General features: G+C 43.5%; 1 protein-coding gene across 1 annotated transcript in view; it reads left to right on the top strand.

Annotated features, from left to right (window-relative positions):
* LOC121441312 (SH3 domain-containing kinase-binding protein 1-like) overlaps positions 1 to 15,851 on the top strand; it is a 167,395-nt gene that overhangs the window by 93,252 nt on the left and 58,292 nt on the right. Inside the window, exon 9 of the mRNA XM_041642448.1 lies at positions 6,986 to 7,093. Coding sequence (XP_041498382.1) covers positions 6,986 to 7,093 — 108 coding nt within the window. The remainder of the gene's footprint in view (positions 1 to 6,985; positions 7,094 to 15,851) is intronic.

Here is a 15,851-nt window from a genome sequence, read left to right as displayed (position 1 = left end):
TCAAATAATTTTAATGTGCAGCCAGATTTGAGAGCCAACTGTCTAATAGATCCATTTACACTCTAGACAAAAAAGAGCTAAAGATGAAATCATGGTATATTCTCTCAATCAATTTACAAGCCAGGTTGTAAATTTGTCTGTTTTTCAGTCTTTGAAGTGACTAGCCCAAGGTAGATCTATCAAGTCTCATTGTTGCCTCTTGTCAGATGGAGCTCACCATGACAACAGGTTTTCTCTGTTACTCTCAGCTGGTCCCTGGCACAGTAGCTGTGTGGAGTACTAAATTACTTCAGCCAGGTTCCCTGTGGCTATGCTGGCAGGGCTGAACAAACCAAGGTATGGTATTGAAGTTTCCTGCTTCAGACACACCCTAGGGCCTTGGCTTGCCACCCTTTGGCCCCTTCCCAAGAATAAGTTCTTGCCAGGGTCTTGAATTAGCCCAAGAATAAGTTCTTGCCAGGGTCTTGAATTGGCTCATGATGGGAAGAGAGGACTAGAAGTGGCCTATCAGTGCTCAGAAACGATGTGAGGGCCTGGGCTTCACAAGATAACTGCATGAGAGTTTAATTAAGAAGAGTCCTTGGGCTGAGATTGCAGCTCAGGTGGTAGAGGACTTACCTACCATGCACAAAGTTACGGATGCAATCCCCAGTATCCCATGAATCAGCTTGGTATAGTGCAAACCCATAATCCCCGTACTTGGGAGGTGCATGTGGGAGGATCAAGAGGGTATCCCCAGCTACATGATGAGTTTGAGTCTAACCTTGACCACATGAGACCTTGTCTCAAGATGTGTTATGACCATATTAGCCCTTAGCTATTTAGGCCAGCCCATACAATCCCAATAACGACTGTAACAATCGCCAGTGCACTGCTCTTTACGGAGATCATCTCACGTAACAACCAACAGATCTAGAGAGTTCTCACTGTACCGTGTGGCTCATTTGCTCTCTTCTTCTCTCTTGTTCCATTAAGAATACCTGAGTGGGGCTGAAGAGGGGAAAGTTGTAGAATTCTATTTTAATTTAAATTTATTTTAAGAATACATCAGACAAAATATGTAATAGCCAACACATGTGCTAGCATATTCTCCCTTATTTGTGATATGTGACTAACCCAAAGCATAGTATCTCTGGCTGTAATATCCCTCAGTTCCATCACTCTTATAAGAAAAGTTAGCATTTGCGTTTCATGAAGGGGCATATCCTATTTGACCCTGATAATCTGCCTAGCTGGGAGCCATAGACAAACCATTTGTGCCATTTTGTTGAAGGCTTCATCGTGGAAGAGTGAACATTCTTTGTCAGAAATATAATTTTTTCATTCTTTTCATAAGGCTCCAGCTCTCCTTGCCCCTTTTGTGATGCCAGTAGAGCTTATTATTAAACATCATTTTTTCCCAGAAGCTTTCATCTATTCTGTGTGTCCAACCTTCTGACACAGGGACACGATGTCGTTATATACAAATGCATTGGACTGTATTCATAGCTATGCTGGGATGTGTGTAGGTCACACTTCAGATATGCTGTTTTTTATTTCACTTCTACCGTCTGCCTCATTCACAGGTCATCTCACATGCCTATGCTGCCCTTTCGCTCCTTATTAGACCCCGAAAATCTCCCAGAGTGATTGTCAGCTTGGTCTATGCCTGTTTTCATTATTTTTTAAATTTATTCTTCTCTCTTACATTATATCCTGATCATAGTTTCCCCTCCCTCCACTCACTCCTCCCAGTTTCCCCCACACATACTTCCTCTCTCCCCCAGATGCGCTCTTCCTTCTTTCCCTTCAGAAAAGAGCAGGCCCCCCCAGGGATATCAACTGAACATGACATAACAAAGTACAATAAGACTAGGCGCCTCACCTCATATTAAGGTTGGACGAGGTGACCCAGTAGGAGGAAAAAGTTCCCAAGATCAGGCAAAGAGTCAGAGACACTCTCCACTCCTACTGTTAGGAGTCACACAGAGCACCATGGTACACAGCCATAGCCTGCAGAGGACCTAGCTCAGACTCATACAGGCTCTGTGATTGTCGCGTTAGTCTCAAGAGTATGAGCTCTGCTTGGTTGATTATGTGGCTGTGTTCTCATGGTATCCTTGACCCATTTGGCTCCTACAATCCTTCCCTGCCACTCTTCCCTCATCCTGAGTTCTGCCTGATGTTTGTTTGTTTGTGGGTCTCTGCATCTGCTCCCATCAGTAGCTGAAGGAAACCTCTCTGATGATTGGGTTAGACTCCAGTTTACGAGTATAACAGAAAAGCATTAAGAATCATTTCATTGACTTGTTTTTCTTTTTTTGCCAGTCATGTTAGGGTCTATCCTAGGTCTCTGGGCTGTCCAGCCTTGGTTCCTGGCCATCCGGGCAGTGTCATGGTCTCCCTCTCCTGGTGTGGGCCTCAAGTTGAAGCAGTCGTTGGTGGGGACTCCCATAAGTTCTGCACCACTATCACCCCAAGCGCATCTTATAGGCAGGACACATTGTAGTTGGAAGGTTTTGTGGCTGGGCTGGTGTCCCAATCCCACCACTTGTCTGGTTACAGAAGATGACCAGTTCAGGCTCTGCATTCCCCATTACTAGGAGTCTTCACTAGGGTCACCCTCGTAGAGTCCAGGAAGTTTTCACTGCACTAGTTTTCCACACTACTCCCAAGATACCTCCCAAAACCAGTCTTCTCTCTCAGTACTCTCTCTCTCCATATCCCTCCCACCTGATCCCTCCGGTTCCCATCTCTGCCCACTCCCAGTTCACCTGCAAAATCTCTTCTATTTCCCCTTCCCAGGGAGATACAAGTGTCCTTCCTTAAACCCTCCTTTGTTACGTGACCTCTCTGGTTCTGTGGATTGTATCATGATTATCCTTTATGTAACAGCTAATATCCACTTATGAGTGAGTACATACTGTTTGTCTTTCTGGGTCTGGGTTACCTCACTAAGGATGATCTTTTCTAGTTCCATCCATTTGCCTGCAAATTTCATGATGTCATGTTTTTAATAGCTGAGTAATATTCCATTGTATAAATGTTTGGAAATAAATTACAGTGTTTTGGCCACATTGCCTCTTTCCTCAATGGTCAGCTACTTACTACCTTATGGTCCTAACTTCATTAGGTTCTCTCTTTAAGGACATATCCACTTTCACACTGATGGTGTACTGGACTTACAAGTCATTGACCACCCACCCCTCCATTCTATCCCTGTCACTACTAGGTATCACTTTGCCTCAGACCTCGGGTTCTGCAGCAGATAGCTGATCTGTGCACTCAACTCCAGTTCTTAGGTGATCTCTGCTGTGATCCCAGTTCCCTGCTCTATCGCTCCCTTTTCTTCAAGCCCAGTGATCTGGCCGTTAACCTTCTCATGGCCTCACTTCTCACCCCTTTCTTTTCTCAGACTTCCCAGCTGCTTCTAGTTATTTTTAAATCCAGCCAAAACCTCTAGGACAGTGGCTCTTTAATGTTTGGATTCACTGTATCTTCTTCTCCCATGAGGTTCTGAGCTTGAGAATCCCAGGAGAACATGGTCATTTTCTCTTATTCCCAAACCACTCTCCTATCCTGTACATTTTAGGTCCTCAAATAAGTAGAATCCACTACTATTTTGTACTTCTGGAAGTACAGTCCTTAAACTCACAGAGATCCGCCTGTCTCTGCCTCCTGAGTGATGAGATTAAAGGTGTGTGCAGCCACTGCCCAGCAAAAACCTAAATCTTTTGTCTGCTTTGGTGTAAAGGACATGTTTGCATTTAGCACTTGGCCATCTCCCCGCCCCCCTTGTTTCTCATAAGTTAGTTTCATTGCTAGAGGAAAATGCTTTGGTTGTGTCTAGATCTCTAACTCAGCCTGCAAATCTGGCCCTGTGCCTGGTCTCTGTTCTGCAGTAGCCGCCTGGCTTGACTCTTCCTAGTTCCCAGCCACCCAGGCAGTTTTCTTCTGTGTCTCTGTTTATCTAGTCCATGGATCATGTGTTTATTCTTATACTCATGAGAACAATAGACATACTGTGCCTGCCCTTTGCACTCTCCCGCTCTTGCTTTGTATTACTTGATAATTATGTGCTAGTGTTTTCCTTAAGGAGCAGAGTTTAGATTGAAGCCAGTTACTGCTGATAGGAGACATGATAAACATGTGGGCGTTATGCACTGTTTTCTCCACGTCGAGATGCTTGAGTTCTCAAGTGATGCTGAACAGGCTCTTGGCATATTGAAATCATTCTTACAAGAAATCAAATTATTGCTTGATTAAAGCTAAGGTGAAAAAATGGTTTTGCACCACTTAGAAAGTTTGAAAGAAGTGTAGCACTAAAACAATCTTTGCATGTCTTTGATGGAAATGATTTGGTATCAAGATGAGTGCAAACGGATGAGAAGGAAAGCCCAGTCCTCCCGAAAGCAAACCCTTCTCACATAGGAAGATTTTAGACGATTTGAAAAGCCGATAATGATTCCGTCTTCTTTTCATACCAGACCATATGGCTAAGAACTATTTTCAAAAAGGACACCATGGAATATCGCCTTGTCTGTCTCCTACATCCATCTCTAAACTCCTAGGGCATCAGTTCTCGGCCTGTGGGTTATGATGCCCTTGAGTGTTGAACATTCCTAAGACCATCAGAAAACATTACATTATGGTTCATAGCAGTAGCAAAATTATAGTTATGATGTAGGAGTGAAAATAATTTTATGGTTGTGTGTCACATGAGGAACTATATTAAAAAGGGTTGCAGCATTAAGAAAGTTGAGACATAGGGAGTAGGTACTATGAGCCTGCATGTTTAATGTTTAGTACCTACACAACTTCAAAGTACTTGTGCACTTACAGATAGATCTATTTCTTGAATTGAGTATGGTGAAGTGTGAAGTAACACAGGTGAATGTTAGGGAAAGAAGGCATTCATCATACTTGCCTGCCTAAAAGTATATTTCATGTTGGGTTTTGAAGCTAAAAAGGATACATGCACAAAGAGATGATGGGGGTGTTCCAGGAATATCCCTGGAAGCAGAATCTTCTAGATTGAAAAACTTAATTTCTAAAGATCAATTCATGGTAAACAATCCCCACCCCCTTGTGCTTTCTAAGTTTTTCTAATGCCATTGATGACATTTATAACAACCTCAGAAGCCATTAAGTTATGCCACTACCATCCCTTCTTTGGGATTGATGCTAGACTGTTTAGAGGGTGATGTAAACAAGGGGCATAACCATACTATTTACCTGGAATTATTCTAATTGTCCAGAAAGGTCAGCATTCTCTCTTGTTGCAAGTCTTTTGAACCCTGTTTTTCTCTGGGTAAATATGAGCTTGGTGCTTCTGGTATATGTGTTTTATGGTGTTGGTTAGGTCTAGACTTTTCAGTTTGTAACAAAAAACTGATCTCCAAAATCTGCGTTCTCTTCTAAAGGGCAAGTTTTCCCTTGTCACCAATACCATGGGCCTAACCCTGCAGTGGGGTTAGGCGCTATTGTCTGCATAATCTAAATGTTGGACTTCAAGAGATTACAGATTTTAGAGTCTTTATCAATGTGCATATCTATCATAGAGGGGATTGTGCTAAGGGCCGAGGGGCATACAGGCAAAACAATATGATGTGTAGCTCACCTTGCTGGAACGTCTGAGCTAGCAAGGCACCAACGAACCACAAATCCATGGCCCTCTGGCTCTATATCTGGTGCTGGAACCCTCCTGTCCTCATCTCTGTCCCTGTTGTAGAGGATGGTGGGATCTCTTCCCAGCCCCCAGAGCATGATCCCCTCTCTTGACCATCTTACTTTGTTTATAACTTCTGGGTTGTGAGCACTTTCTAGAAAATGCTCCCTCACTTGGGTTTCAGCTAGATATTTGTACTTTTATTTTAACTCAAGGGTGTCACACTCTCTTGAAAATGATGTTTATATTGTACATGTACTGGAATAGAGGAGCTTTGCCATAGGCTGAGTCTTGGTTTAGATCATAGAAGTGGTGCTGGACTCCGAGGACGTAGAGGAGTTTACGTCCAATGATTTGAAAAGGGGACAGGCTATGAGTGGTTCTGAGGCCCAAGGATCTCAATGTGGAAGCCTGGAAAAGGTGCAACTCTTGCAAGTCTTGCTCAATGCCCTCTGCACAGCCACAAAATCGCTGTTCAAGAAGCTTCGATGGGTGGATGGAATAGAATTTACTGAAAGAGATCTAAATAAATGACTAGGTTATGGTGACTAGGTCCTGGAGACAACTGTGCCCTGTTGGTATCAAAAGATGATAAAGGAGCTGGGTGGTGGTGGCGCACACCTTTAATCCCAGCACTCGGGAGGCAGAGGCAGGCGAATCTCTGGGAGTTCGAGGCCAGCCTGGTCTACAAGAGCTAGTTCCAGGACAGGAACCAAAAGGCTACGGAGAAACCCTGAAATTCTGACACTCATGAGTTGGAGGAGGAGGATCAATAGTTCAAGGCCAGTCTGATACATGAGATTCAATCTCAAAAAAGAAAAAAACAACCAAAAAAAACGAAGCTAAAACAAACAAAAAAGTTAGATTGTTAGTGTCTTAGTTAAGGTGTCTATTGTTGTGCAGAGACACATATATATGAGACCTCAAAGCCCACCTCCACAGTGATGCACTCCTTCCAACAAGGCCACACTTACTCCAACATGACCACACCTCCTAAAGTGTCACTCCCTTTGGGGACCATTTTCTTTCAAACAACCACACTGGGCATCTAAAATCCCAACTGGGTTTTGAATCCTTGTGGGTAGCATCTATTATTCCTTCTGACTTTGAACTCCATGCTAAATTAGTAAATTGTCACATTGCTAGCCCCCTGAAAGAATGGGTTACTTGGGCTGGGCATGTAGCTGAAAAGGTAGAGCATTTGACTAGTACATATAGGTCTGTGGGTTCCATCCCCAGCACCACAAAGGGAAAAAAAGGAAAGAGCTTCTATTGTCTCGCATCATGATGCCATACCTGTCTGCCCCCATTTCTTACTTTCCGTTCTGCTGTTTCTAGGACTGCATCGATGTAGGCTGGTGGGAAGGAGAGCTCAATGGCAGACAAGGAGTGTTCCCTGATAACTTTGTGAAGTTACTTCCACCGGACTTTGACAAGGAAGGGAATGTAAGTCTCCCTGGCTTTGATCTCAGTGTCTCCCATTCTGTCAGAATTGTGGCTTCCATGATGAGACTTGGGAGGTAGAGATCTTTTGGTATAAAACAAAAGAGTACTGACATTGGAATGTTTAATGGGCTTGGCTTCTGAGCCCATGGTTGCCATAGGACAAACCCATTATTCACTGTTTACCAGCTGGTAAAAATTATCCAGGGTTTAATGTATATAGAGCACTTAATACAGTACCTGCACATTGGAATTCCCGGGGAAATTGTCAGAACCCTGGGAACTCTATATGGTAAGTACACACCTCATGTTTTGCATAGCACAGTCCTTGGGGGTGCAGAAGTAGCCAGTATTGAAAGCTGCTGAAAATCACATTTTGAGACTAAGAATGGAAGACACGGCCTGCTAATTTCTACTATATTTGCGTATGTGTATACATATACTTAAATGCGTATTTATAAACATCCAGGTTGTCTCTTTCTCTGCGGGGACTGGTTTGATGGCAATGCTGTTCAGATGACCCATTCTGTTTGCCTCACTCCTTGTGTATTGTTTCTCTGCTAAAGATGTAACACAAATGGTGAAAACTGGAAGTTCTTTACAGTATAAAGGTTCAGCTGTTTGATCTCATTTATTCGTCCTGTTCTTTACCTCGCAGCCCTTTCCTGAGGCATTTGTCTGACTTCTGCCAACCTTTTCTGGCATGGGGCCTCTTTGGGCCCAGGGAGGGTTCTGCTCTTGGATCAGGCTAAGCCTGGCTGTATTATTTACTTTTCTAGTTGTTGTAGTGAAGGATCTGACAAATGCATCTTCTGAAAGGAAGTGTTTGTTTTGGCTTACAGCTCAAGATTACAGGCCATCATAGTGGAAAATCATGGCAATGAAAGACTGGGACAGCTAGTCAAATTATAGCAAGTCAGGAACCAGAGGGGGAAACTCCCTAATAGACATGCCTAGAATTTTGTCTCCTAAATGATTCTAGATCTTGTCAAATTGACAATTTTTAACCATCACAGTGACTTTGTTATATCGCCAGAGCTAATATACAGGAAGGATAGCTACAGTGTTAGTAGATTGTCAAACTACCATTTAATGGTACATGTGCTGTTTAGAAGAATATGTATATTTGTTTTAAAAGCCAGCATCTCTAACAAACTCCCAGGTGATGTTGACACTTTGAGCATCAAGGTTCCAAAAATCCGGAGGAAGCAGAATTTAAATTCTCCAGAGCTCTGGTTCTAATACCTAGAGAGAATAACAGGTATAGAACATAACACATTCTCAACGTAAACATTCCAAGATTGTAAGCTATTAAAATATATTAAAAGTATGGCCTTGGGTTGGGCGGTGGTGGCTCATGCCTTTAATCCCAGTATTTGGGAGGCAGAGACAGGCAGATCTTAGTGAGTTCGAGGCCAGCCTGGTCTACAAAGCAAGTTCCAGGATAGCCAGGACTGTAACACAGAGAAACCCTGTCTCAAAAACAAAAACAAAACATAGAAAAAAGTATGGCCTTGAACTGAAAACTCATTTTATGATCTAATGGCATAATGTTGGGAGATGCCTCAAAGTGTGTCTAGTAGTGGGTAAATTGTCCTGTATATATTAACCATTCTAGCTGTTACAATTACTATCTGCAAGGGTGGGGGAAAACTAGCCACAAGTATGAAGTAATGCTAAACTCTGGTTCATTTTGCTTCAGCTGACCAAATCAACCCATTATGTTGATATCTTGATTAATTTCCCAAGGAATCCAAATGAGGCTAAGAATTTTGTTGAATAGCCATCTAAAAGATACCCAGTGATATGTAAAATACATTTATAGAAATAACCAAACAAAGAATGACACAATCTTCATGTTGTGGTCCTCTGCCTTTAAATTCCTGGTCTTACTTTGCTGTGACCATGAATTCACACAATCTTCATGTTATTTCTCATATTTTTTCCTGGATCTGTTGCCTGACAACTATGTTTGATTTTTTAGTCATTCCCTTAGTATTTTGGAGAACTTTTTCCAGGGCTGGTCATGGTAGATAAATAAAGTACGCAGTTTCTGCCCTTGTTGACTCAGAGCTGAGCAGAAAGGCTGGCATTCAAGGCTTTCTGAAGGATCCTCAGTATGCTGGGCCTGAGAGAGTGGGAAAAGGGCCATCCACATGGCTTGAGGCATACTTCTGGACTGGTCTTTGTGAGTCTGGAAAATCCTTGGTTGTGATTCTCCTCCTTTGGCCTTTCTGCTAGGTGTTGTTTTATTATGGTTCTGATTGAGACAGTATGATTTACTTGGAAAAAGAAAACTGGAAGATCAAATTGCAGGTAATTGCCATGAAACATGATTTTTGGAAGTTGCCACAGACTTCGCATCCACGGCTGAACCAACCATGGACTGAAAATGGTTTTGTAAAAATGTGTCTGTGTTGAACACACAGATACTTAAAAATTATTCCCTGACAATACAGTGGCAGCTACTTATAAGTAATCTAAAGGTGATTTTGTGCAAACGGGAGGAAAGACTCAGGTTGTGTGCAAGCCGTATACCATTAAATAAAGGATTTGATCATAGTATCAGTGAGTTTTGATGTCCATAGGGGATCATGTCACAAATCAATCACAGATTCCAAGAGGTTACTGTGTATTTACATCATGGAAAGACTAAATCTACCTAATCAACATACGCCTTCCTTCATATAGTTGTCATTTTTATGGTGACGGGGGCATGATTTCGAAGTCTGGGGTAAACACTAGACCATTTTTCAAATGAATGGGCAAACCCCAGAGTTACCTCCGTTGTGGCCCTCTGCCTTTAAATTCCTGGTCTTATTTTGCTGTGGCCACGAATTCACTCATGCAAGAATGTACTGTTTTAGAAGCTCTTTGTTATATAAGGCATCAAGAGAAGTACTTCTTCAGGAAAGTGAAGTTGTTAGTACCGAGGGGACATGGTGTGGCTTATTTGTTGGGACATGCATATTTTGTGGAGCCCCATGGGCATCTCTGCAACCCCAGACAGGCAGCCATCATTTCTTTTTGAAACTTCATCCTTATGAAGTAGAAAGCTCAATTTTAGGGAAACAATGGTCATACCTATCAAATATAGTTATGCCTAGCTGAGAAGTGCTTGTCTAATTTAGGTTTTTGAAGTTTCCATTAGAGCTTCCCCTTTCATCCTGCTGGCCTTTATTGCTTTGAATCTATTGCTATGCCAGGCTTTATTGCTATACCTAGAATTTTGGTGAGTCAGTGACAATGTGGTGGAGCCAGGAGCTGCCATTTGCCGAGGTGACAGTATGACAATGATCAGAATCATTAACATGAAGACACTGTGTGGGCGATGGCGTCTGAAACATTCTGCTACCAGTCTCGGCAGATGTCATCTTGTCTTGCCAGTGATCGGGGTTGCAGTCATTCACCCAGAAAAGAGGGCATTCTGCAATGATCATAATAGACAGAAGCAAATGGCATTTCTTCCACAGCAAGCTTCTTGACTCAGCAGGCATCACCCGAGCATGCTGGGGAGACTGGCATATTTTCTGCCAGGAAATGGACTCAGGAGAGTAACCATCAGACCTTTTGCAATTCCTGGTGGACTTTCTTCCTGAGACGGCTCAGTGGATTCTCTCTCCAGTATGACAAATGCTCTGTGGCTTTTCCTCAAGGTTTTCCAGGGGCGAGTTCTCATTGATCTTGTGGTGCATATTTTAAAGCAATTATGTAAGCTATTTATGAGAGAGCCTAGATTCAGTCACTGCTTATTTTGAGCCTTGACAGTACAATTGCACATCAGAATGGAAAGATGAAATATTCGGAGAGCTCTACTAAAGCAAGGCGCATGTGCTACCATTTTTGGCCAGGTGTAACAGGGAAAAAGGGCTGGTGTTGAGACTAGCAGGAACAGTGTCTTGATGCCATTAGAAAGAGGTAACCATTAGAATAAGTCTTTGGAAAGATAATGCTTTCGAATGGTAGTGATTCAGGAATGTCCCAGGCTGTGAACCTCCTAAGAGGAGCAGGCAGATCACCAGAAGCTACATGACACCCCAGTGCATGTCTGCTGAATGGGCCCTTTGAAGTTGGTGCCATTGTACCAAATCAGACACCTCTAAGACTCCCCTTGGGGTCTTAGAGGAACACCACAGTGTTCCTTAGGGGGAACACTCACCTCTCAGTCACAAGGCCTCAGAAAACTGCCCTGAAGATGTCTGTCTCTGCCACTGTGATTCGGGCTCACTTTTCCTACTTCCAGACTTACGCATGCAGCAGGCTGCCAGCTTACTAATTGCAATAGGAACTGAGAGATGTTAGCCAGTTTTGAAGATAAGGGTCTGCCTACCCCGGGCATTTGCCCCCAACCCTGTGGGTCTAAGTACTTAGGGCCTAGGTTACATAAAATCTCCAGATTTATCTGGGAAGGCAAAGAGCCCATGTGAGAAGAGTTAGCTCTTGTTAGAAAAAGCCTGGCAGGTATGGCTTGAGGCCCTCTCCACACATGGAAGGAGAAGGCTTGCCAAGGGAGCCATATGCTGAGTTCAGCTAAACCCAGACAGTTGTTGCAAGAGTATTGTCCTATTGGCTTTGGCAGCTCTTTTTTTTTTTTGTCATGTTCACCACTGACCAGGGCCCGGGATTGCAGTTAATTGGCAGAGTGCTTGCCAAGAACCGAGAGTCCTAGATTTGATCCCTGACACTGCATAGTCAGGGTGTGGTGCTGCACACCTTTGTGTTCAGCTAGGGTTTCTATTGCTGTGAAGAGGCAACACTTAATTGGGGAAAGTGTTGGAGGTGGAGGCTTACAATTCAGAGGTTCATTCCAGTATCATCATGACAGGGGGCATGGTGGCATGCAAGCAGACAGGGTGCTGGCCAACAGGAAGCTGACTGGAATACTGGGTGGTATCTCAAGCATAGGAAACCTCAAAGCCCGCCCCCACAGTAACACACTTCCTCCAACAAGGCCATACCTACTTCATCAAAGCCATACCTCCTAATAGTGCCACTTCCAATTAGCTTATGGGGGCCAATACCATTCAAACCACCACACCTGCAATCCCAGCACTTAGTAGGTAGAGGCAGGAGGAACAGAAGTTCATCTGTGGCTATATATTGACCTTGAACTCAAGTCTAGGATACGTGAAACCCTGTCTTCAAAAACAAAACAAAACAACAACAACAACAAAAAAAACAAGTCAGGCATCCTTCACATGCCTAACTCCAACTCAGAGTTTGACAGAGTCAAGGGTTTGCTGACTTCTAACCTATACAAGGAAACAAGAGACTCCACCTCAAAGGAATAGGCGGATAATGGTGGCAGCAGGCACCCAATGCCCTCTTCTGACCTCTATGGGAATATACAGGTGTTTGTGCATGCACTCACACACGGGTGGCAGAGAACATGAATGAATGAATAGATTTTTTCAAATAACTGCCGACCGTGGAGAGGTCCTTCCTCTTCACACCTCTCTCCAGGCCCACTGCCATCTGATTTCCCGCTAGCTCGGATAGAATGCTGTGCCTATTGAGCCTCACAGATTTATTCTAGATCAGGCAATTTTGCAGATTCAAACTTTTATCCAAAAGGAGTTCCCGTGATGCTTCATCTGCCACAAATGAGTTCTGCAGCATCAATTCTGACTACTTTCTCTTTTCCAGGTTCTTAGTCATCCCAGTTTATAAATTTGTTCTTACCCAGTACTTTTTCATCCCTAGGCATGTCCATTAGCCCTCAGATATCTCCTATAATTTTTTCTAAGTTCTAAATGTGATCAGTAAATTACAAAAGAAATGAATATATGCCTCCAAATAAGCAGTTTGGGGAAGATAAGCTACTCACAACATATCTATCTTGAATATTTAGTTTTTCTGGGTGGTCTCATACACAAGAATTGGGCTTATCAAGCCATTTATGCCACCCAAGTTTGGCCTCTTGGTATAGCCTCAGTGGGGTTTCCCCAGACCACCCAGATGGTGTCACCTCTTCCTTTCCTGGCAGTATTTACAGCCTGTGCTCTCCCAGTGAACATCTCATTTGTCATATCCTCATCTGTAGGGCTGATCTTCCATTGCCCATTTGGAATTTCTTTGAGCTGACATCCCAAGCTTCTCCTTCATCGGGACTATAGTATATACAGTATAAAAGTGGTAAAAAGAATCTCTTTGCCCTTTGGTCTTATGGTGTCAAATGTGCCTGCTTTTTCTTCTGCCCATCCTTTCCTGTTGACTGATCCATCTTGTACTAGTATAAAAGAAAAGGAAGACTAGAGGGAGAGATGCATGCAGCTGGGCTTCTGTCATATTCCACTTCCCAGACAGAGGGATGCCCAGGTCCTTCCACTGAAAATGGGATCTGAGCATATAATTAAACTGTTACTTGCAGGGTGGGCGGGATGGAATGAAGCTGAGACAGCCTATTGGGAGGAAACTCTATGCCGGAGCCTAGATGACCACCTAGTTGGCCATCCACTTGGATTGATGCAGTCACACTACAGACGCAGACAGTGAGGCTAGAGACTGAGGTAGGAAACCAAGAGCCTCTCTCAAGAGCAGGTTACACAAGGGTGCCCTGGGCTCTTCTGTGCAGGTGACAGGGCAGGAAGTTGTTTGGACTCTGGAAGGTGCAGATGAGTAAGTACAAGCATTATCATCACTCAGATCATTGCTCCAGCTCCGCGCTGTCAAAGTGTAATGATGAGTCCTCCAGATGTGATAGTGATGGCAGGGCAGAGCCTCCCGTATTCCTCTAGAACTATGATGGGCTCCCTGGTCTGAAAAGGTCCATTCATGTCCCCTCCAGTCTCTGAGCTTAGCTTGATGCATGGAAGGATTTTCCAAGGTCCAAATTTGCTTAAAAAAATCAAGCTAAGATTTGTTTATCTAGTCCCCTAACCAAGCCTTGCCACTTCATTTGGATTCAAATAGGACTTAGGCCTCTCCAGACTCATGTTGGAGCTTGGTAGACTGTGTAGCAGCGTTGAGAGGGCTGGGATCTTTAAGGAGGACTTAGGGACTGGGAAGGTTGCTCAGTGGTAGAGTGCTTACTTAGCATGTATAAAGTGCTAAGTTCAATTTCCACTACCCAGAATAAAGCAAAAAAGAGATAGGTCATGGAGTTATCACCTTCACCAATATATAATTCCAATATGTCCTTAAAGAGACCTGGTTAATTCTCTTGAGACTGAATTAGTTTTTATGAAAGTAGGTTGCAATCCTGGCACCACACTTTGGTTTCTCTTGCGCATGTGCTGCTTCTGCCTGTACTGGCTACCCTTTCCACCTTCTGCCAGGAGCTGAAGTATTGCAAAACCCTCATTATAAGCCAATCAGAAGCTAACACCACATTCTTGGACTTCCAAAATGAAGACCCCCACATAAAGCTGTTTCCCTTATAAATTACTCAGACTCAGGTGTTTTATTATGGTAACATCAGATAGGCTAAAGCATTTCCTTATATGTAACCAACCCTCAGGGTCTAGCCTCAGGTTATTTTTAACAAAGCCACTCTGTGTCTGTTTATCTCCATTTCTTTGAGTAGCATCTCGTTTGCTAGAGATTTGCTGCTCTGTCTTTTCCGTTCTGATCACCATTTTTGCTGTATGAAGATTTAAATGTAGGCCCATGTACTTGAGCTTTGGGAAGGTGATCTGGAGCTATATGGGTCTTGAAAGAGAACAAGGAGGAGTCTATGGGAGGGCTTGGAGGGAGGAAAGGAAAGGGAGAATGATGTAATTATAATCTGTTAAATTTAGCAAAACCATAGAAAGTTGTCAGTCCAAAGGGGTGGGGATCTAAACTCCCTCTGCTGGCCAGTGACTCTCCAATGTGCCGCCTACAGGACAGATATCTCATAGCTCACAAACTATCCCTTCCTTTAAAAGTGTGTCCTAATTGCCTCTTCAGTGGCCACGACTGCATAAATGCATACTTCTGTCTCCTCCCATTGTCACTCACAGGCAGACTTGCTGGGACCACTTTTCACACAGTCTGTTTCTGCAGCATTTCCTCTCTCTCCGCCTTTCTCCTCTCCTTTTATTCTTCGGCCCATTTTTGCCGTGTCGCAATTCATGTATCTCCTACATGCCAAATGTTAGACAACATTAACGTTTTGTCTTGTTCTGTCTTTCACATTGCCCAGTAATCAGAAAGTATGAGCATTTATAGTTGTCTCCCCCGCCCCCACATAGTTTGAGGTATGGTCTCCGGAATAACAGCTTCTACTAGGGAGGCTTATGTGTGGTTGTTTATAGGATATTTTAAAGTAGGACCAGAGAGATGGCCCAGCTGGTAAAGGTGCTTGCCACCAAGCCTGACAACCTGAGTTTGACCCCCCAGGACCCCCACACACAGTAGAAGGAGAGAACCAACTCTCACGAGCTGTCCTCTGATCTTTACACACGTGCCGTGACGTGTGTGCAAGCTCATGGGTTTTTTAAAAAAATAAAAATAAAAGAATATTTCAAAGCAACAAGGCATGAGAAAGACGTCCTGGAGGAGGCATTGTTGGGACTTGGCTGGGAAGAATTAGGCCATAGGGTGTTGGCGGTTTCATGAATAAGCAGTAACCCTAATCCTGGGGTAAAGGAGGTTAAATGGCAAGCTTTCAGCAGTAACTTCATTAGATAAACACACATCTGTTCCCAGTCTACTTTATACCACGCCAGAGAAGGAAGGAAAAGGAGAGAGTAAATAGAGCACTGGAAAAAGCTGACAAAGAGCAAAGAATATTGGGAGACCCTGAGCCACAAACACACCCGCTCCATGCAGGGCATGT

This window comes from Microtus oregoni, unplaced genomic scaffold (assembly GCF_018167655.1).
Source record: "Microtus oregoni isolate MIOR12 unplaced genomic scaffold, Mior012 000074F_ref0000038, whole genome shotgun sequence".
Lineage (NCBI taxonomy): Eukaryota > Metazoa > Chordata > Mammalia > Rodentia > Cricetidae > Microtus > Microtus oregoni.
Note: the sequence above shows the minus strand (reverse complement) of the source record. Positions and strands in the feature narration are given on the sequence as shown.